Genomic DNA, 22,768 nt, shown 5'->3' with positions numbered 1-22,768 from the left:
GAGTTGAAGCCCAAGATCAGCCACGATCGTATTGAATGGTGGAGCAGGCTCGACGGGGTGTTAGGACTTCTCTTGTTCCTATTTATTCAGTTCTTATAGAGGCCAGAGTCTTGTGTTGGCCCAGACTGGGTGGCAGGTTCCCTCCCCTGAAGGACATTAGTGAACCAGTTGGGTTTTTATGACAATCCAGCAGTTTTCACGGTCACTTTTTCCTCGTGCCGGCCCCACAAATTCCCAGATTCATTCAGCTCAATTTCACAACCTGCCTTTGTGTTTTTGTGGGCTCTCTCTCACTCCCTTTTTCTGTTTTAAATCAATTTCACAGGGTATTAGAAGGGGAGGATTTTCATTCAGGAAACTGAAACCAAACATCATATCAGGATCTGACGGAGTCGCCCAATTTATCAAAACCTGAATATCATCGGATTTTGAACATGGAGGGAAAAAGCACCGTTCACAGTGGGGAGAAACCGTACACGTGTTCTGTGTGTGGACGAGGCTTCAGCCGATCATCTGGCCTGTCGAGACACAAGCACAGTCACACTGGGGAGAGTCCATGGAAATGTGGGGAGTGTGGGAAGGGATTCAGAACCCCATCTGAGCTGGAAACTCATCGGCGCAGTCACACTGGGGAGAGGCCGTTCACCTGCTCCGTGTGTGGGAAGGGATTCACTCATTCATCCAAACTCCTGAAACACCAGCGAGTTCACACTGGGGAGAGACCTTTCAAATGCCCAGACTGTGGGAAGTGCTATAAAAGCTCCTGGGATCTGATGTCCCATCAGCGTGTTCACACTGATGAGAGGCCATTCAGCTGCTCTCAGTGTGGGATTGGATTCAGGTGGTCATCTCAACTCACTGCACACCAGCGCACTCACACTGGGGAGAGGCCGTTCACCTGCCCTCAGTGTGGGGTAAGATTCACTGATTCCTCCACCCTGCTGACACACCAGCAAGTTCATGAGTAACGACAGTGATTGGATTTTGCTGTTAATCACATCCAGGACTGAACCGTGTGCATTGGGATCTGATTCTGCTGATGTTAATAAACTCCAGAACAGTTATAGGCTTTAATATTCTGGCTAAAAGTCAAATAAATCAGCTTTGACCGGCTTCAGCCCATCATCTGGCCTGTCGAGACACAAGTGCAGTCACTCTGGGGAGAAACTGTTGAAATATAGGGAGTGTGCAAAAGGATTCAATTACCCATCCCAGCTGGAAATTCATCGACACAGACACACTGGGGTGAGACTATTCACATGCTCTGAGTTTGGGAAGGGATTCACTCATTCATCTCTCCTGCTGAGACACCAGAGAGTTCACACTGGGGAGAGACCATTCACCTGCATCCAGTGTGGAAAGTGCTCTAAACTTTCTGGGGAAATTATGTCCCACCAAGATTCCAACACTGAAGAGAGACCTTTTAAATGTCCAGGCTGCGGGAAGTGTTATAAATGTTCAGAGAACTGAGGAACCATCAACGCGTTCACACTAGGAGAGACCGTTCAATTGCTCTGAGTGTGAGAAGGGATTCACTCATCATCCCACCTGCTGAGACACCAGCAAGTTCACTCTGGGCAGAGACCGTTCACCTGCTCCGTGTGTGGAAAAGGATTCACTACCTCATCCCACCCACCGAGACTCCAGCGATTCACAAGTAACTACAGTGATTGGGTTTTGCTGTTAATCACATCCAGGACTGAACCATATTCATTGGGGTGTTTCTGCTGATGTTAATAAACTCCAGCCCAGTTATAGGGGTTAATATGCTGGATAAAAGTTAAAAACATCAGTTTTACATGAAATATACTGTGTGTCAAATCTTTTTGATATCTCTTTGACAAGTAAGTTCCTTTTGAAGGTCTCTCCCTCAACCCTGTCTCCTCTATCCTCACCAACAACAAGTGTGAGGAACCCATGGAGTTTCTTTGTCACTAAGATTGAGACAATCCGATCAGCTGCCTCTGCTACTTCCCTCCCTTCCACTAACCCACCGGGACAAACTGTCTGTAAAGATCCCCCTTGTCTGAGCCCTGAACCCACATCTTTCTCCAGTTTCTCTCCCATCTCCCTCATGCCCTCTCAATGCTCATCTTGTTGATGAGGCCCAACTTCTGCTCCATTGACCCTATTCCCACTAAACTGCGGATCAGCCAACTTCTCCATGTAGCTGATATTGTTAATGGTTCTCTCTCTTTTGGTACTGACCCTCTCACCTTTAAATCCATCACCATCAACCATCCTGATAAAAACAATTTTGACTCCACTGTCTTTGCAAACTACCGCCCCATCTCCAACCTCCCCTTCCTCTCCAAAGTCCTTGTACTTGGTGTCCCCCAAGGATCTATCCTTGGCCCCTCCTATTTCTCATCTACATATTGTCACTTGGTGACATCATCCAAAAGCACCACATCAGTTTTCAGATATGTACTAACAACACCCAGTTGCATGTATAATCAGTGTCCTTTTATATTAATAATCAGGATCTAATGACACGAATAATCAGTGTCTGATTACATTCATAGTCAGTGTCCTATTACATTATTAATCAGTGACCTATTACATAAAGAATCAGCATCATATTACATTAATAATCAGTGTCTTATGACATTAATAATCAGAGTCCTTTTACATTAATAATCAGCATCTAATTACATTAATAACATGATTCCAGCTGCATTAACAATTAGGCTGCCTATTGCAGCAATAATCAGGATGCGAATACATTAATAATCAGAATTATTTCAATGAACTATCAGATTCCTATTGAATCAATAATCAGGGTCCAATTACATTATAGTCATTTGCTAATTGTTTCAATAATCATGATCCGATAAGAATAATAATTAGGATGCTAGTATATTGATAATCAGAGTCCAAACACAATAATCTGTTAATAATCAGCCCCACCCCCCACACCCACCTCCTGCTCAACAATTCTCACACCCCTCAACAAATTTCAATCTGGGGTCACATGAAGCTGAGTCATTAAAATGGAGTCACACTGAGAAAAATTTTGGGAAGCAATGATTTAATCCAATCCCCTTCTCGACTTGAAATGCACAGGTCTCATTACTTATCTCATCATTCAATGTCATACCTCCCTGTTCTATCTCCCTGACAGAAGTTATTATTATTCGTGTTGATCAGGTCTCGTTGTGGGTTCTTGTTCTCAGTACTGGTGTCTGTTTCACTTCATTCTTCATCCTGAAACTGTCATAGATTCTGCCATGAACCTGTACAGTACACGGCCTGTTGTCTTGAAAGGAGTGGATGATATTGAGCAGCTTTGGTGGACAGTCAAGTTTTTCTAATGTCTTCTACAGTCCTGCCCTGCTGACGGAGTTGAATTCTTTAGTGAGATCTAGTAAAGTAAGGTAAAGAGGTTTATCCTGTTCCCTACACTTCTCTTGTAGCTGGCGTATGGAGAAGATCATGTCCACTGTAGATCTGCCAGCACAGAAACTGCACTGTGCTTCTGGATACACTCGGTATGCAAGTAGATGGAGTCTTTCAAGCCTGACCTGACCCTAGTGAAGGTCATCCCTGTGATGCTGAGGAGTGAGATGTCTCTGTAGCTGTGGCAATCTCCTCTGTCACCTTTCTTTTTGTACATTGTGATCATTCTTGCATTACTCATGTCCTATGGAATGGATCCTACCTCCCAACAGAGAAGGAGGAGGTCATGAAGGTGCAACAGTAATAATAGTCAGACCATCAACCTGGACATGATTAACAGCAGAATCCAACACCTGCAGTCACTTGTAAATTCGCTTTCTGAGCAAATATCATGACTGAGTGTATCCCTTCCCACACCCAGAGTAGGTGATCAGACTTTTCCCAGTGTGAACTCGATGGTGTGCACTGAGGACAGAAGAAGGCTGGAACCTCTTTCCACTGGAAGTGCAGCTGAATGGCTTCCCCTCAATGTGACCTCGCTGGTGTCTCAGCAGACGGGATGACTGAGTGAATCTCTTCCCACACATGGAGCAGGTGAATGGCCTCTCCCCGGTGTGAACACGTTTGTGTGCACTGAGATTAAATGGAGATGTGAACCTCTTTCCACAGGAAGTGCAGCTGAATGGTCGGTCCTCAGAGTGAATTTGCTGGTGTAACATGAGTCTGACTGACCGAGTGAATCCCTTCCCACACACAGAGCAGGTGAATGGCCTCTCTTCAGTGTGAATTCGCTGATGTAAAATGAGGCTGCCTGACTGGGTGAATCCCTTCCCACACACCGAACAGGTGAATGGCCTCTCTTCAGTGTGAATTCGCTGGTGTGTCAGCAGATTGGATGACCGAGTGTATCTCTTCCCACACACAGAGCAGGTAAATGGTCTCTCCTCAGTGTGAATTCGCTGGTGTATCATGAGGCTGGATGACTGAGTGAATCCCTTCCCACACATGGAACAGGTGAATGGCTTCTCCCCTGTGTGAATGCGTTGATGGTTTCTCAACAGGGATGGATAATTGAATCCCTTCCAAAGTCCCCACATTTCCACAGTCTCTTCATGGCGCCAGTCTCCTTTAGTTTCTCCAGTTTGGACAATCAATTAAAGCCTTGTCCACACACAAAAAAAACCCAGGTACGGTTTCTCCCTGCTGTTAATGATGTGATGTTTCTTCAGGCTGTGTAACTGGTTAAAACGTTTTCCACAGTCAATTCAATCCAATGTGCGTATGTGTCTTGTTGCCTTTCCAGTCACACTGATGTTTGAAATATTTTCCCTCCGACAGAATAGACAAACAGTTCTCGTTACACATTCAAAGACTGATTCAGGTCCTGATGAATTGAGTGTTTCTGTCAGATGTGGATGTCATGTTTGGCTTGAGTTTCCTGTCTGTAAATCCTCCCCTTCAAATTACCCTGTAAAATGTGTTTACAAAAGTCATCACAGGCTATAAATTCTGAAAAAACAATTCTAATTTTCATCCAACATTTCTCCTCCTTTGCTCCCCCAAAGCTGTCCCTCACACTGTTGCTTCTCCTGTGCTGAAATCCAAACACATCACACCATCGCAACCATTTATTTTCTCCACTCCGAGATTGTTCCCTCCCTCTACTGTAGCTGGGTTCAGTTCTCCAGCCCCTGTGTGAAGAGTGAGAATAAAATCAAATAATCAATAATTTCTCTGATGAAGAGTCACACGGACTCAAAACAATAACTTTGTCTTTCTCTCCACAGATGCTGTCAGACCTGTTGAGTTTTTCCAGCATTTTTGTTTTTGTGTCAGGTTTCCAGCATCCGCAGTATTTTGATTGAATCAATCATTTCTCCCCTGGTCACTGGGACCGTGAAGCCCCGCCCACTCTCTGTTGCGTCACCAAGACAACCGCGCATGCTCCCTGATCCCCGCTGGAACAAGATGGCGGCCGCTAACCTGGGCCTGCTCCCGGGTAAAAGCCTCGGAGCTGCAGGATTTTATTGGGGTTTGTGGGTGCGAATGAACCCTCCGCCCCCCCGCCGGTTCCTCTGGAACAAATCGCGGGCCTGGAAGGATTGACCTGAGTTGACCAATCAAGTTTCAGGTTTTTCAAGACCATTCATTGCCCTTTTTCCATGTTGCTGTTAATTAAAGATACCGAGATTGATCCCCTCACTCTGCATCCATTTGTGATATTTAGATGAAAAAACCCTCACCCTTCTGCACATTCATTGTTTAAAAGGGCAGCTGTTCTGTTAGTTGTGAAGCACACTGTGTACTGTGGGGTGATGTATGTTGGCTGAAGCCTTTAAAATTCTCATTCTTCTGTTCAATTCCCTCCATTACCTCGCCCACCCCTATCTCTGTGAACTTCTGCTAGTCTCCAACCCTCTTAAAAAGGAAAGACTGTTTCCAGTGCCAGAGGGATTGGTAAGGAGGCAGCTCAAGCTTGAGGTAATTGACAAAATAAGAAGATATGACATGAGATATATCATTCTGCACTGATTTCTTATGGTCTGCAATGCAACACCTGAAACGGTGGTGTAAGCAAATTTCAAAACTGATAAATTCTTCAATTGGAAAATGTTGCACAACTAGGAGGAAAGGGCAGGAAAGTGGAGCCAGCACAGACATGATGGGCTGGATGGCCTCCTTAAGAACTGTATCAATCTCTGATTTTAAAAACTCATTGTTCCTCTAATTCTGGTTTCTTACTCACCAAAATCCTGCTCACTGATGTTCAGTTTGGGATCCAGCGGGGCCACACAGCTCCAGATTTCATTACATCCTGCTGCACATTCATTGTTTAAAAGGGCAGCTGTTCTGTTTGTGGTACTGTCGGGTGATGTTTGTTGGCTGAAGCCTTTTAAAATCTCATTCTTCTCTTCAATTCTCTCTGTAGGGGTTTGTTCTGTTGTTAATTACACCCAGGATAGAAGTATGGTAGAGGCCGATGCAATTTATTGTATCAATTGATTGTATAATTTTATATCTTGGCCTTAAAACTGCAATTACTATCGGATCAGAAAAATTTATTTGATATGCAATTACGTCCTCCCACCCAGCATTCAATGCGGTACAGAATGTGCCCTATCCAGAGCGCCAGAGTCTTACGCATGCGGAGTGCGGAGTCTGATTCGCACCTGCGCATTGCGGGCTATTACCTCAGCATGCGCAGTGCTGTCCTGTGACTGGAGCCGCAGAGTGGGTGAGAAAATGGCGACTGGAGCAGAATAACAGAGTTAGTGGGTGTGCGGGAGGAATGGAGCCAGCGGAGTGGGCAGGGAGGTTTCATAAACACTTGGTGCAGCCCGCAGAGCCTTAATAAGAAACTACAGGCCCCGCGTTTGCAGCGAACAGGCCGGAAATGGCTGGGTCTCTCCCTCTGCTCGGCCCGGGGGAGCGGCTGTGCAGCAGGGCGCATGCGCGGTCATCCTGGTCCAGGTAGCAGGAGGAGACAATGTTGTGAATTTCTATCCTGGACTGACGGATGGATTTTGGAAACTCCTTTTCCAGGGGGTTAGAAGGGGAGGATTTACACACAGCAAACTCAAACCAAGAGAAATATTTCTCAATTTCTGTCCTGGACTGACAGTGATTGATTGTCTTGTAATCTTTTCATAGGATATCACGTGGGAAGGATTTGCAGACGGGAAACTCAAACCAAACATCAGATCAAGATCTGACAGACTCACTCGATTCATCAACCTTTGAGAGTAAGTAATGAGTTTCAGGTCATTATCACTCATTGTGTAAATTTTTGCTCACACCCCTCCTGTAAATCTTGCTTCATAACTTAAATCTGTGTCCCATAACACTTTTATGATCAGATAATGTGAACAGCTTTTCTTTAACTACCTCATGTAAACCAATCATAAACATGTATAACTCTATCAAATTTCCCCTCAATCTACTTTGCTCCAAGGAGAACAACACCAGTTTTTCCAAACTAATCTAAAATCCTTCACCCGTTGAACCACTCTGGTAAGTCTCCTGCGCACCCTCTTAAGGACCCTCACATCCTTCATAATGTGTGGTGATCAGTGGTTTACACAAACCCAGATGTTCTGTGTCCATGTCTGTGATATCATCACACATCGATAATTACACTGTGACATCAGCACACACCGACAATTGCGCAGTGACATCACCCCGCTCCCAGTGTATTTCCTCAACTGGGAGATTTTTCTCTGACTTCAGTGCTTCTGATATCTTTCCAGCTACAGTCTCCGGCAGGAGTTTCCAAAGCTAAAAAGAGTTAAATTGTTTCACAGCTGAGTAGTTTTGACAAGTCATCTACAATTTGGAGCTTTTAGTCCTCTGTTATCTGTGTGAGGTCAGACAGCTCTGTGGCTGGTGTGACTCCTTTATTGTGGATCTGATTCTGTGTCCATCCATTGCTCTTTTTCACCTCTGCCCTCCCTGATCACCTCTCTGCTGTTGTCTAACTTTCTCTGTCTCTAATAGTGGGTGTATTTTAGCTCTGTTTAGCATTTTAGGGTTACTTCTGCCAACAGCTGCCTTGACCATGTGCTGCTGGCTTACCAATTATAGCTTCCCACCATGTCTTTCATAGTCAGGAGTTGTTTTTCCTGTGCTATAGTCCATCTCACTTCTACCCCTGAGCTTATATTGATGATCAGATTCTGCATCATTTTTATTCCCTGTAGTTCATTCTGCACCCCTGAAATGTTAACTCTGTTTCTCTCTCCACAGATACTTCCTGACTTGCTGAGTATTTCCAGCATTTTCTCTTTTTATTTCAGATTTCTAGCAGCTGCAGTATTTTGGTATTATTTTATTGGCAGGCAAAGTTACTGAGGTGGAAATAGGCGGTCTTAGTGATATGTAGTTAGAAGCTCAGCTTAGGGTGAAATATGACACTAAGGTTGTGAACAGTCTGGCTCAGCCTCAAAGTTGTCAGAGAGATGGATGGCATTGATGGTTAGGGAGTGGAGTTTGTAGCAGGGACTGAAGACAATGGCTTCAATCTTCCCAATATTTAAATGGAGGAAATTTCTGTTCATCCAACACTGGATGTTAAACAAATCAGGATGGTGTGTGACTTGGAGGTGATGGTGTTCGCATACATCTACCCAGGTCCTTCTAGGGGATGGAGGCTGAGGGTTTGGGAGATGTTGGTAGAATTGCAGATGCATAAAATCCCTTTCCTTCACCCCCTGCCTCTCCCATCTCCCTCTCTATTTCCCCCAGTAGATGCTGGTGTTTTGTATAGTCCCTGACCAGTTGGCAGGTTCCCTTCCCTGAAGGACATTAGTGAACCAGTTGGGTTTTTATGACAATCCAGCAGTTTTCATGGTCACTTTTTCCTCGTACTGGCCCCAAAAATTACCAGATTCATTCACCTCAATTTCACAACCTGTTTTTGTGTTATTGTGGTTTCTCTCTCATTCACTTTTGTCTATTTAAACTATTTCCCCAGGATTTTCAATTGGGAAACCCAATGTTTCATCAGAATCTAACGGTGTCGCACAATTAGTGGTAACCTGAATTTCATCGGATTTTGAACATGGAAGGAAAAAGCACCGTTCACCGTGGGGAGAAACCGTACACGTGTTCTGTGTGTAGACGAGGCTTCAGCCGATCATCTGACCTGTCAAAACATAAATGCAGTTACAGTGGGGAGAAACCATGGAAATGTGGAGACTGTGGGAAAGGATTCAATTATCCATCCAGGCTGGATACTCACCAGCGCACACACACTGGGGAGAGGCCTTTCACTTGTTCTGTATGTATGAAGGGATTTATTGATTCATCCACCCTCCTGAGACACCAGCTCATTCACACTGAAGAGAGGCCGTTCACCTGCTCCGAGTGTGGAAAGGGATTCACTTGGGCATCCAGCCTGCTGAGGCACCAGCGAATTCACTCTGGGGGGATGCCATTTACCTGCTCCAAGTGTGGGAAGGGATTCATTCAGTTATCCAACCTGCTGACACACCAGAGAGTTCACACTGGGGAGAGGCCATTTACCTGCTCCGAGTGTGGGAAGGCATTCACTCAGTTATCCAACCTGCTGACACACCAGCGAGTTCACACTGGTGAGAGGCCATTTACCTGCTCCGAGTGTGGGAAGGGATTCAGTCAGTCATCCACCCTGCTGAAACACCAGAGAGTTCACTCTGGGGAGAGACCGTTCACCTGCTCCGAGTGTGGGAAGAGATTCACTCAGTCATCAAACCTGCTGATACACCAGAGAGTTCACTCTGGAGAGAGGCAGTTCACCTGCTCCGAGTGCGGGAAGCGATTCACTCAGTTATCCAACCTGCTGACACACCTGCGAGTTCACACTGGGGAGAGACCATTCATCTGCTCTGAGTGTGAGAAGGGATTCGTTAATTTATCCGATCTGTTGAGACACCAGCGAATTCACACTGTGGAGAGACAGTTCACCTGCTCCCACTGTGGGAAGGGCTTCACACAGTCATCCCACTTGCTGAGACATCAGCGAATTCATACTGGAGAGAGGCCGTTCATCTGTCCTGTATGTGGGAAGGGATTCATTGTGTCCTCTGACCTCCTGAAGCACCAGCGAATTCACACTGAGGAGAGGCCGTTCAGCTGCTCCAAGTGTGGGAAGGGATTCACCTGGTCATCCCAACTGATGAGACACCAGCGAGTTCACAAATAATGAACAGGATGTTGCTGTTAATCACATCCAGGACTGAACCTTGTTCATTGTAGTCTGTTTCTGCTGATGTTAATAAACTCTAGCCCAGTTATTGGGGCTAATATTCTGGATAAGGACAAATAAAATATATTTGTGTTAAATATAGCATATTGAGTCTTGTTAATATCTCTAACACAAGTTAGTTTCTCTGGAAGGGCTCTCCCTCTCCCCTCTCTCCTCCATCCTCACCTCTAACAACAAGTGTAAGGAGCTCATGCACCTTCTTTGTCACTAAGATTGAGACAATCCGATCAGCTGCCTCTGCTGCTTCCCTCCCTTCCACTAGCCTACTGGGACAAACTGCCTCTATAATGTTCCACCTTGTCCAAGCTGTGAACCCACATCTTTCATTAGCTTCTCTCCCATCCCCCTTCCTGCCCTCTCAGTGCTCATCTTGTCCATGAGACCCACCTCCTGCTCCATCGACCGTATTCCCACTAAACTGCTGATCCCCCAACTTCCCCATGTTCACTGATATTGTTCACAGTTCTCTCTCTTCTGGTACTATCCCTCTCTCCTTCAAATCATCACACTTTCCTCAAAAAACAATTACTTAACTCTTACTGTCCTTGCAAAGTATTGACCCATCTTCAATCCCCAGTTCCTCTCTGAACTCTTGAAAAGTGTTCACACCTCCCAAATCCATCTCCATCTTTCCCAGAACTCCCTGCTTGAATCCATCCAATCAGGTTTCTGCCCCTGCCACTGTACTGAAACAGCTCAGATCAAAGCCACCAATGACATCCTATGTGACAGTGGCAAAGGGAAACTATCCCTTCTCGACCTGCTTTGACAAGGTTGACCACGCCATTCTGCTCCAACACCTCTCCACTGTCGTCCATGGGTGGGGCTGCTCTCTCCTGGTTCCATTCTCTATCTAATCATAGTCAGAGAATCACTTGGATTGTCTTCCCTTCCCACTCCCACAGTTACCTCTGGTGTCCCCAGAGGATCCAGCCTTGGCCTCCATTTATTTCTCAGCAACATTCTCCCCACAGCGACATCATCTGAAAACACAGTGTCAGTTATCACATGGACACTGACAGTGCCCAGCTCTACCTCAGCAACACCTCTCTCGACTTCTCCACTTTTGTTAGATTATCAGAATGTTTGTGGATGTGCAGAAATTTTCTCCAATTAAATTTTGGGAAGATTGAAGCCATTGTTTTCATTCCTGAGCTACCAACTCCATTCTTTATCCTATTTCTATCAGGTCATCTCTCAGCCTTCTCTTTTCCAGAGAAAAGAGCTTCAGGCTATTTAGCCTTTCCTGGCGATTATAACCTATCCGTTCCTGTAACATTTGTGAATGAACTTTTATGTCTTTGGCCCTTGCGACGCCTGACAGCAGTTTCGAGTCTGTATGACCCTTCTTCAGAGGGCGTTTCTATTGGACAGAGTGGTTTCTGGGCCGCAGAGAATTGTGGGATTTTGAAAATGGGAGAAGAAAGCACCATTCACAGTGTTCTGCATGTGGATGAGATTTCAGCCGATCATCTGACCTGGTCAAAACATAAATGCAGTCACAACTGAAAGCAGTTGTGCAAATGTTGACAATGGGAAGGGATTCTTTTACCCATCGAAATTGGAAACTCATTGGAGCGTTCACACTGTGGAGAGGCCATTGACTTGCTTAAAGTGTCAGAAGGGATTCACTCCGTTATCCCACCTGCAGACACACCAGCGAGTTCACACTGGGGAGAGGCCATTCATCTGCGCTGTGTGGAAAGAGATTCATTAATTTATACAATCTGATTGCACATCAAAGAGAGCTTTTAAATTTCAAGACTGTGGAAAGTGCTTTACAAGTTCTCAGGAACTGATCCGCCAGCAATGTATTCATTCTGATGAGAGACCGTTCAGATTCCTTCTTTATGGGACTGGATTCAGGCAATCATCCCACCTCTCTCTACACAAGCGCTCTCATACTGGGGAGATGCTGTACACCTGCACCGAGTGTGGGAAGATATGCATTCAGTCATCCCACCTGCCGAGACATCAACGACTTCACAACGAACTACAGTGATTGGATTTTGCTGTTAATAATGTACAAGAATGAACTATACCCATTGGGATCTGTTTCAGCTGATGTTAATAAACTCCAGCCCAGTTATAAGGTTAATATTCTGGATAAAGCTCAAATAAACCAACATTCTGTCAAATACAGAGGATGTTGAATTTTCAAAAACATCTCTAACACAAGTTAGTTATTTGTCACTAAGATTGAGACAATCTTGAGAATCTTGAGACAATTGAGATCAGCTGCCTCTGCTGCTTCTCTCCCTCCCACGAGTACATCCTTGTCCCCGACATCCTTGCAATTCGCATCCAATCTCCGACCACTCTTCCGTCTCCAAAATCATGCTTACCTCCCAAATCCATGCACAATGGTTCTGGAATTTAGGGGTAAAATGACATTGTGAAAGGATTGTTCACCGGCTGTTCTTACGGACAAGACGGAGTTCAAATGTTCTGTGTATGGGAAGAAAAAATAATTGTTCACACTGCCGACTGAGACTCCAGTGAGTTCACATCTAAATGTAGGTAGTTTTACTGCAGTTATTTACACCTGGGACAGTATTATGGCAGAGTACCCATGCACTTTGTTTGTCATACCAATTGACTGAATAATTTTATATTTTGGTCTTGGGCTTCGTTCGTCATCGGATCACAAAACATAATTTTCTATTCAAAAAAACGACCTCTCAATGGCAGCCTGGTTACCCAGCCTTCAACAGGGGCCAGAATGTGCCCTATCCTCACAACAGTACACATGCGAACTAGGGTGTGTGCTTGGAGCATGCGCAGTGCTGGTCTGTGGCTGAAGCCGCTCAGAGCGGGTGAGAGAATGTCGAGTGGAGCAAACTAACAGAGTTAGTGGGTGTGTGAGGAGGAATGGAGCCAGCAGAGTGGGCAGGGAGGCTTCATAACGACACAATGCAGACCTCAGGCCCGAAATAACAAGGTACCGGTCTTGTGTTTGCAGAAAACGGACCGAGAATGTCTGGATTTCTCCCTGCGCAGGCCCGGGGTAACGGCCGCCATCTTTATAGGGGGCAATGTGCAGCAGGGCGCATGCGCGGTCATCCTGGTCCAGGTAGCAGGAGGAGAGAATCTTGTGTATTTCTATCCTGGACTGACAGAGATGGATTTTGGAAACTCCTTTTACAGGGGGTTAGAAGGGGAACATTTACAGACGGATGAGATCTGACAGAGTCACTCAATTCATCAGGACCTGGATCCTCCTTTTTTAATGCTCTGTATGAACCGTTTCCCAAACCTGCCACTCAGTCCAGGATAGAAATTCAGGACCTGGATTCTATCGGCCTCTGAGTGTAAGCATTGAGTTCCAGGTCATTATCACTCATTGTGCAAACATTTCTTTCTCACATCCCTCCTGTACATCTTACCCAAAATTTTAAATCTGTGACCTATAATCCTTTCATGATCTGCTACTGTGAACAGCTTTTCTTTAACTACTTTATGTAAACCTTTCATAATTTTGTGCACCTTTTGTTGAAACTTCCCTCAATCTACTTTGCTCCAAGGAGAACAATCCCAGTTTCTCCAACCTAACCTTGCAACTAAAATCCCTCATCCCTCAACCCATTCTGATAAATCTCCTCTGCCCCCTCTCAAGGACCCTCCCATCCTTCATAATGTGTGGTGATCACTGGTTTGCACAGACCCAGATGTTCCGTTCGTGTCTGTGACATCATCACACATCGACAATTACACATCGACAATTACACTGTGACATCATCCCGCTTCCCGGGTATTTCCTCAACTGTGAGATTTTTCTCTGACTCCAGTGTTTCTGACATCTTTCCAGCTGCAGGATCCAGCAGGAGAGTTTAAAGTTGAAAACTGAAATTGTTTCAGAGTTGAGTATTTTTGACCATTCATCTACAATTTGGAGCTTTTAGTTCTCTCCTCTGTTATTTTTTAGAGGTTCCATCGCTCTGGGGCTAGTGTGGCTCCTTTCCTGTGGATCTGAATCCATGTCCATCTTTTGCTCTGTTTCACCTCTGCCCTCCCTGATCACCTCTCTGCCTTTGTCTAACTTCCTCTGTCTCTAATACTGGGTGCATTTTAGCTGCGTTTGGCATTTAACTGTTACTTCTGCTGATTGTGTCCAAATAAGGTTTCCTCTACTGCCCATCCCCAGACCATGTGCTGCTTTCTTACCAGCTTTATCTTCCCACAGTATCTTTCACAGTCAGGAATTGTTTTTCCTGTGCTATAATCCATTTCTCTTCCACTTCTGAGCTTATATTGACCATCAAATTCTGCACCATTTTTATTCCCTGTAATCCATTCTGCACACCCTGAAATGTTAACTCTGTTTCTCTCTCCACAGATACTGCGTGATCTGCTAAGTATTTCCAGCATTTTCTCTTTTTATTTCAGATTTCCAGCAGCTGCAGTATTTTGCTATTATTTTATTGCAGGTGTTGCTCACAGAACCGAGTCTAGAAACACAGACGGACCAATTAAGAGCCGGTTTGTATCAGGGTGGGTGTTGGTTACAGAAGTTGGTCCCTGGCCTCCAGTGTAGGTCCTTTCTCATCGTGTCATAGAATCATTGAATGATTACAATACAGATGGAGGCCATTTAGCACATTGTGCACATGCTGGCTCTCTGCAAGAGCAAGTCAGCTAGTCCCACTCCACTGCCCTTTCACTAACACAACCAGCAAATATTGCCAATCCCCAGTTGCTTGTGGAGAAGATGATGTTTGACCTTCTTGAACCGCTGCAGTCTGTGTGGTGAAGGTGCTCCCACAATGCTGTTAGGTAAGGAGTTACAGGTTATTCACCCAGCGATGATGAAGGAACAGTGCTATATGTCCAAATCAACAACAGCACTTTGTGTTTATATAGCACCTTTAACGTAATAAAACTTTCCAAGGCATTTCAAAGAACAGTATGCGTTTATAAAAAGCATTAGTGATTAGGAATGTACAGTCAAAGCTCTCTGCTGTTGACTGAGTTCTGAATTGGCTGGTTGATGGACACTGTAACCAGGTCAGTCTGAGTTTCCTCGCGGTGAGTCTGCAGTGGTGACTTGAGTCTGAGGAGGACGAGAGATTAACCCTATGAAGACAGAGTAAAACAGAACAACTGCGCTTGCACAACGGCAGCAAACACAGCCTTTAAAATAAGGATGAGAATTTTATAATTTAGCTTCTCCTTAACCCGGAGCCATAAGACCATAAGACATAGGAGCAGAAATTAGGCCATTCGGCCCATCGAGTCTGCTCCGCCATTCAATCATGGCTGATAAGTTTCTCAACCCCATTCTCCCACCTTCTCCCCGTATCCTTTGATCCCCTTCCCAATCAAGACCCTATCTATCTCGGTCTTAAATACACTCAATGACCTGGCCTCCACAGCCTTCTGTGGCAATGAATTCCATAGATTCACCACTCTCTGGCTAAAGAAGTTTCTCCTCATCTCTGTTCTAAAAGGTCTTCCCTTTACTCTGAGGCTGTGCCCTCGGGTCCTAGTCTCTCCTACTAATGGAAACATCTTCCCCACGTCCACTCTATCCAGGCCTTTCAGTATTCTGTCAGTTTCAATCAGATCCCCCCTCATCCTTCTAAACTCCATCGAGTATAGACCCAGAGTCCTCAAACGTTCCTCATATGTTAAGCCTTTCATTCCTGGGATCGTTCTCGTGAACCTCCTCTGGACCCTCTCCAGAGCCAGCACATCCTTCCTGAGAAACCGGGCCCAAAATTGCTCATAATATTCTAAATGTGGTCTGACCAGAGCCTTATAAAGCCTCAGCAGCACATCCCTGCTTTTATATTCTAGTCCTCTCGAAATAAATGCCAACATTGCATTTGCCTTCCTAACTACTGACTCAACCTGCAAGTTAACCTTCAGAGAATCCTGGACTAGGACTCCCAAGTCCCTTTGCACTCCAGATTTCTGAATTCTCTCCCCATTTAGAAAATAGTCTATGCCTCTATTCTTCCTACCAAAGTGCATGACCTCACACTTCCCCACGTTGTATTCCATCTGCCACTTCTTTGCCCATTCTCCTAACCTGTCCAAATCCTTCTGCAGCCTCCCCACTTCCTCAATACTACCTGTCCCTCCACCTATCTTTGTATCATCTGCAAACTTAGCCAGGGTGTCCTTCATCTAGATCATTAATGTATAAAGTGAAAAGTTGTGGTCCCAACACTGACCCCTGCGGAACTCCACTAGTCACCGGCCGCCATCCTGAGAAGGACCCCCTTATCCCTACTCTCTGCCTCCTGCCAGACAGCCAATCTTCTATCCATGCTAGTACCTTGCCTCTAACACCATGGGCTCTTATCTTACTGAGCAGCCTCCTTGTCAAAGGCCTTCTGGAAGTCCAAGTAGATAACATCCATTGGCTCTCCTTTGTCTAACCTACTCGTTACCTCCTCGAAGAATTCTAACAGATTTGTCTGAGCCTGTGTAGATCAGTGAACACAGGAGTGATGGGTGAACAAGACTTGGTGCGAGTAAGCACACAGGCAGCAGAGTTTTGGATGACCTCAAGATTACAGGGAGGGTGAATGTGGGAGGCCAGCCGGGAGTGTGTTAGGATAGTTAAGTCTAGAGGTAACAAAGGAATGGATGAGAGTTTCAGCAGCAGATGAGCTGAGACTGGGGTGGAGTCGGGCGATGTTACTGAGGTGGAAATAGGCGGTCTTGGTGATGATGTGGTTGGAAGCTCATCTTGGGGTGAAATATTTCACTATGGTTGTGAACAGTCTGTTTCAGCCTCAGACAGTTGTCAGCGTGAGGTGCAGAGTCAGTGTGTGGGGAGTGCAGTTTGTAGTGGGGACTGAAGACAACGGCTTCAATCTTCCCATTATTTAATAGAATAAGTTTCTGCTCATCCAGTGCTGGATGTCAGACAAGTCAGGACGGTGTGTGACTTGGAGGGGAACTTGGAGGTGATGGTGTTCACATACACCTGCTACCCTGGTCCTTCTAGAGGGTGGAGGTTGAGGGTTTGGGAGATTCTGTCAGGGTTCTCCTGCATCTCTCACTTCTCTCTCGCTCTTTCTCCCTCCTCTCATAGAAGCCTGAATCTTGTGTAGGCCTCGACCGGGTGGCAGGTTCCCTTCCCTGAAGGACATTAGTGAACCAGTTAGGTTTTTATGACAATCCAGCAGTTTTCATGGTCACTTTTTCCTCGTGCCGGCCCCACAAATTCCCAGATTCATTCAGCTCAATTTCACAACCTGCCTTTGTGTTTTTGTGGGTTCTCTCTCACTCCATTTTTTCTGTTTTAAATCAATTTCACAGGGTATTTGAAGGGGAGGATTTGCTGTCGGGAAACTCACATCAAGACCTGAGAGAGTCACTTGATTCATCAGGACCTGAATATTATCAGCCTTTGAACATGGAAGCAGAAAATGCTGCTCACGCTGGGGAGAAACTGTGTAAGTGCGGGGACTGTGGGAAGGGATTCAATTACCCGTCTGACCTGCAAACTCATCGACACAGTCACACTGGGGAGAAGCCATTCACCTGCCCTGAGTGTGGGAAGGGATTTACTCAGTCATCCACTCTGCTGACACACCAGCGAGTTCACACTGGGGAGAGACCATTCACCTGCTCAAAATGTGGCAAGGGATTCACTCGATCATTCGACCTGCTGACACACCAGCAAGTTCACACTGGGGAGAGACCGTACACCTGCTCTGAGTGTAGGAAAGGATTCACTAGGTCATCCCACCTACTGAGACATCAGCTGGTTCACTCAGACCAGAGACAGTTTACATGCTCAGTCTGCGGGAAGTGCTATAAAAGTTACCAGGACCTGATCTTGCATCAACGTGTTCACACTGACGAGAGACCGTTCAGGTGCTCTCACTGTGAGACTGGGTTCAGGCGATCATCTGACCTCATTGTACATCAGCGCAGTCACACTGGGGAGAGACTGTTCACCTGTTCCATGTGTGGGAAGGGATTCACTCAGTCATCCAACCTGCTGAGACACCAGCGAATTCACACTGGAGAAGGGGCTGCTCACTTGCCCTGACTGTAGAAAGGGATTCATTAATTGAACCTACCCACTGAAACACCACCGAGTTCACACTGGGGAGAGACCAGTCAGCTGGTCTGTGTGTGGAAAGCAATTCACTCAGTCATTTGTGCTGCTGAGACACCAGCGAGTTGACAAGTAACAGCAAAATCCAATTACTGTAGTTAATCACATCCTGGCTGGAACCTTGTTCATTGGGTTCTGTTTCTGCTGATGTTAATAAACTCCAGCCCTGTTATAGAGACTAATATTGTTCATACAAATCAATTAAATCAACTTGGTGTGAAATATAAGGTGTGTTGAATCTTTTTAATATCTCCAATACTCTGCTTCTCCCCTGTCACATCCAGCAACAAGTGTGAGGAGCTCATGGAGCTTCTTTTTCACTAAGATTGAGACAATCCGATCAGCTGCCTCTGCTGATTCCCTCCCTTCCACTAACCCACCGGGACAAACTGTCTCTAAGGTTCCTTCTTGTCTGAGCCCTGAACTCACATCTTTCTCCAGTTTCTCTCCCATCTCCCCTCATACCCTCTCAGTGCTCATCTTGTCCATGAGGCCCTCCTTCTGCTCCCTTGACCTTATTCTCACCAAACTGCTGATTATCCAACTTCCCCATGTTAGCTGATATTGTTAATGTCTCTCTCTCTTCTGGTAATGTCCCTCTCATCATCAAATCTATCATCATCACCCATCCGAAAAATAAACTCTTGACCTGACCATCTTTTCAAACTACTGCCCCATCTCCAATCTCCCTTTCCTCTCCAAAGTCCTTGTACTTGGTGTTCCCCAAGGATCTATCTACATGCTGCCACTCGGTGACATCATCCAAAAGCACCGTGTTAGTTTTCACATGTACACTGACAACACCCAGCTCTACCTCACCACCATCCCTCTCCATTCCTCCTCTGTTACTAAATGATCAAACTGCTTATCCCACAGCCAGTACTGGATGAGCAGAAATTTCCTCCAATTAAAAATCAGGAAGACCAAAGCCATTGTCTTCAGTCACCACTACAAATTCCGTTCCCTAACTGCTGAGTCCATCCTTCTCCCTGGGAACTGTCTGAGACTGAACCACACTGTTCACAATCTTGGTCTTTTATTTGACCCCAAGATGAGTTTCTGACCACATATCCGCACCATCACTAACACCTAATATTTCAGTCTCCATAACGCTGCCTGTCTCCACCTGACCCGAGCTCATCTGCTGCTCAAACCCTCATCCATGTCCGTGTTACCTTTAGACGTGACAATCCCAATACATTCCTAGCCGGCCCCTCACATTCACCCCGTCCCCACACAGAAACATGAGGTCATCCAAAACTCTGCTGTCCGTGAGCTTTATCAGGCCAAGTCCCGTTCACCCTTCACCCCTGTAGTCATTGAACTAAATTGGTCCCTGTTCAAGCAATGCCTCAATTTTAAAATTCATAACCCTGTTGACAAATCCCTGCATGGCATCGTCCCTCCCTATCTCTGTAACTTCCAGTCGCACAACCCACTGAGATACCTGTGCTATCTCATTCCATACTCTTTAGCATCCCTGATTTTAATTACTCCACCATTGGTGGCCGTGCCTAGGTGCAAAGTTCCGGAATTTCCTCCCGAAACCTCTCCAGCTCTCTCTCCTGATTAAAGAGGCTTGTTTATATCTGCCTCTCCAATCAAGGTTCTGTCTATTTAACCTAATATCGACCCATGTGACTTTATGTCAAATGTTTCTTTATGAAAGTCCTGTGAAGGACCTTGGCACGTTTTGTTACATTAAAGGTATTATATGAATACAAATTGTTTCTGTTTCACGACAGCCAGTTTGTGCACAGTAAGATTCCACAAACAGCACTCAGACTAACTGATTAAACCAGTTTTATTTGGTGGTGTTTGTTAAAGCACGAATGTTTGTTCCACTGCACCAGGTGAACTCCCCTGTGGACAGGATGTGGAGTTGTTGAGCTCTCCTGAGCTGAGAGTGGATCTGATTGAGCTGTCGGGCCTGCAGTGTACCTTGAAGAACCGCTGTCTGGGATCTTTCCTCTTAATTCACTGACTCCCAGCTGAAGTTGTTTCTGCAGTTGAATAGTAAACTTTGAATATCAACCCCAATTTAATCTTTGGAGCAAAATCAACAACTTTAAATCAGCTGTAAAAGAGAAAGAAAATTCATGCTAATGCATTTGGGGAGGGCAAACAAAGCTGGAGAATACACAGTAAACAGGAGAATATTGGGAGGGGTAGAGGAAATGAGAGACCTCGGAGTCCATGTCCACAGGTCCCTGAAGGTGGCAGGACAGGTGGATCAGGTGGTAAAGAAAGCATATATTTATCAGAACTCACCATACACCAGCACATTCACACTAGGGAGAGGCCATTCACCTGTACGGAGTGTGGGAAGGGATTCACTCAGTTATCCAGCCTGAACAAACTCACACTGAGGGGAGGCCATTCAGCTGCTCCAAGTGTGGGAAAAGATTCACCCATTCGAACAACCTGGTGAGACACCAGCGAGTTCACACTGGAGAGAAGTTGTTCAGCTGCTCTGAGTGTGGGAAGAGATTTACTCAGTCATCCCACCTACAGACACATCAACGAATTCACACTGATGAAAGACCTCTTAAATGCCCAGACTCTGAAAAGTGCTTTAAAAGTTCCAATGAACTGATGCACCATGAACGTATTTACACCGACGAGAGACCGTTCAGGTGCTCTCACTGTGGGACTGGGTTCAGGTGGTCATCTCAACTCGCTGTACACCAGCGAGTTCACACTGGAGAGAGGCCGTTCACCAGCTCCAAGTGTGGGAAGGGATTCACTCAGTCGCTAACCTGCTGAGACACCAGCGAGTTCACAATTAACAAGTGATTGGATTTTGCTGTGAATCGCATCCAGGTCTGAACCATGTTCATTGGGGTCTGTTTCTGTGGATGTTAATAAACTCCAGCCCAGTTATAGGGGTTTATATTCTGTATAACAATCAGGTTTGTGTTAAACACATGGTGTATTGAGTCTTTTTTAATATTGCTGACACAAAATAGTTCCTTTTGAACACAGGAACATGTCTCAGGACATTGGGGCAGCAATGAACAAACTCAGGGGAATATTGGATACAGAGTCAAAACAACATTATATTCTTTATCCGTGTGACCTGTCTCAGAATTCTCTCATCAAATAGACCATCAACATGAGAGGGGTTGACATTTTCAGTCATTCCAAGAGGAAATTAGAGGCTGCAATTATCCACGGATGTTGTTCTGAAATTTTACAACCTCCCACTGTCACCAAAGCTGGCAATAGACAGCTCATTGTTCTAATTGTGTTGTAGCCTCTGTCCCAGATGTTATTCAATGTAGATTTAATGTTCAGAGAAAGGGGTGAGATTGGATGTTCAAAATCGCTCACAGGCTATGGAGGGTGATGTTGACTTGAATGTGCCAAAAACAGTGTTCTTCACAGGCACCAATACATTATCCCCAGTTTTAGTCACTTTGGTCGGTTTGTCCACCTGATAGGACAGGATGTGTCCTCATGTGTCTGTTTGTATGGGTGTGGGTGTGTCCCTGAGTGTGGAAGTGTGTGTAAATGTGTGTGGGTGTGGAGAGGATGTCTGAGTGTGTGTGAGACAGACAGAGAATGTGTGCATGAGTCTCTGTGTGTGGTTGTCTGTGCTGCTTCTCATTAGCTATAACACAAACCTTCCTCTCCAAGCAGACAACATGGCTCCTGAGAATCCCATCCAGTGATGTGAATGGTACGATTCGGAGATCCTACATCCAGGGTGAAACCACAGGCTGACTGTGTGCTGTGTAAAACCTGACACCTATACAACCAGGCCCCACTTCTCCTGGAGCAACATGAAGTGTCTGCTGCTTTCCAGATCCATTCCTTTCCCCTCACTATTATCCTCAGATAATTCACAAATTCCTTGTGTGCATCATCCTCCAACATGCCTATGGTTTCCACTTTAAATATTTCCATTGGTCTTTTTCACAGAGAGCAATGGGATTGCTGCTATCACAGGAATCAGTTCTGAAATACTGTCCCTCTGATCTTCAGGCTTCCTGGAGTAATACACTGATCCAGATCTTCCCACCTAACACAAATCCATATCCCCATCTGAGTTCCAGATTTTAATGTGATTGTCTAATATAGAAAACATATATCATTTAACCCATTTAAACCTGAGTCAGCACACCCCCTCCACACATACTACAAGAGGTTGTCTTTGAGATCAGTTGTTCCTTTGTAATCTGGGTTGTTCTGAATGATCACAATATGAACCTTCTTCCTAGTCTGTCCTAACCCTTGAAAGGTGGGAACGCGTCATTAACAAATATATGCTTCAAGTTCATAATTCTGCTTAGTCTGATTGACATGGTTAATTTACAGAAGGATTAGGGTATGGCTGAATGGACAGATGTCCAACGGGGACATAAGGGGACTTCTTGCTAATGTCGGGATTACAAGGTTAGACGTTACTATTACGTTGATTTTTTTAACAATTTGCTGATTTTTGATGGAAAGGGAGACAGTGAGAAGGAGCTAGAAAGTCGAGAAGGTTAGAGGAAGTGCACTTGTGGTGTGGGGTGGGAGGGGAATAACAGAGGAACCAGCTA

The 22,768-nt window shown here is 45.4% G+C and overlaps 3 protein-coding genes across 3 annotated transcripts; 2 read left to right on the top strand and 1 right to left on the bottom strand.

Moving 5' to 3' along the window:
- Positions 1–388: 388 nt before the first annotated feature.
- On the top strand, positions 389–3,314 carry LOC144673310 (uncharacterized). Its single transcript, XM_078535218.1, has 3 exons — positions 389–841; positions 1,119–1,245; positions 3,177–3,314. Exons 1-3 carry the CDS (start codon positions 435–437, stop codon positions 3,312–3,314), a joined length of 672 nt encoding a protein of 223 aa, XP_078391344.1. The 5' UTR covers positions 389–434.
- Positions 2,506–4,496, bottom strand: LOC144673309 (uncharacterized). Its single transcript, XM_078535217.1, has one exon. The coding sequence runs from the start codon at positions 4,494–4,496 to the stop codon at positions 3,789–3,791; it is 708 nt and encodes a 235-aa protein (XP_078391343.1). The 3' UTR covers positions 2,506–3,788.
- A 4,460-nt stretch (positions 4,497–8,956) lies between these two features.
- Positions 8,957–20,987, top strand: LOC144673308 (uncharacterized). The gene is given in 6 exon segments (XM_078535216.1): positions 8,957–10,066; positions 11,886–12,139; positions 13,104–13,141; positions 17,521–18,134; positions 20,488–20,578; positions 20,581–20,987. Coding segments are annotated over 6 exon segments (2,514 nt in total).
- The last annotated feature ends 1,781 nt before the right edge of the window (positions 20,988–22,768 follow it).

The sequence above is a fragment of the Cetorhinus maximus genome, unplaced genomic scaffold (assembly GCF_964194155.1).
Source record: "Cetorhinus maximus unplaced genomic scaffold, sCetMax3.hap1.1 HAP1_SCAFFOLD_330, whole genome shotgun sequence".
NCBI classification, from domain to species: Eukaryota; Metazoa; Chordata; class Chondrichthyes; order Lamniformes; family Cetorhinidae; genus Cetorhinus; species Cetorhinus maximus.
This window is presented reverse-complemented; position numbering and strand designations above follow the sequence as displayed.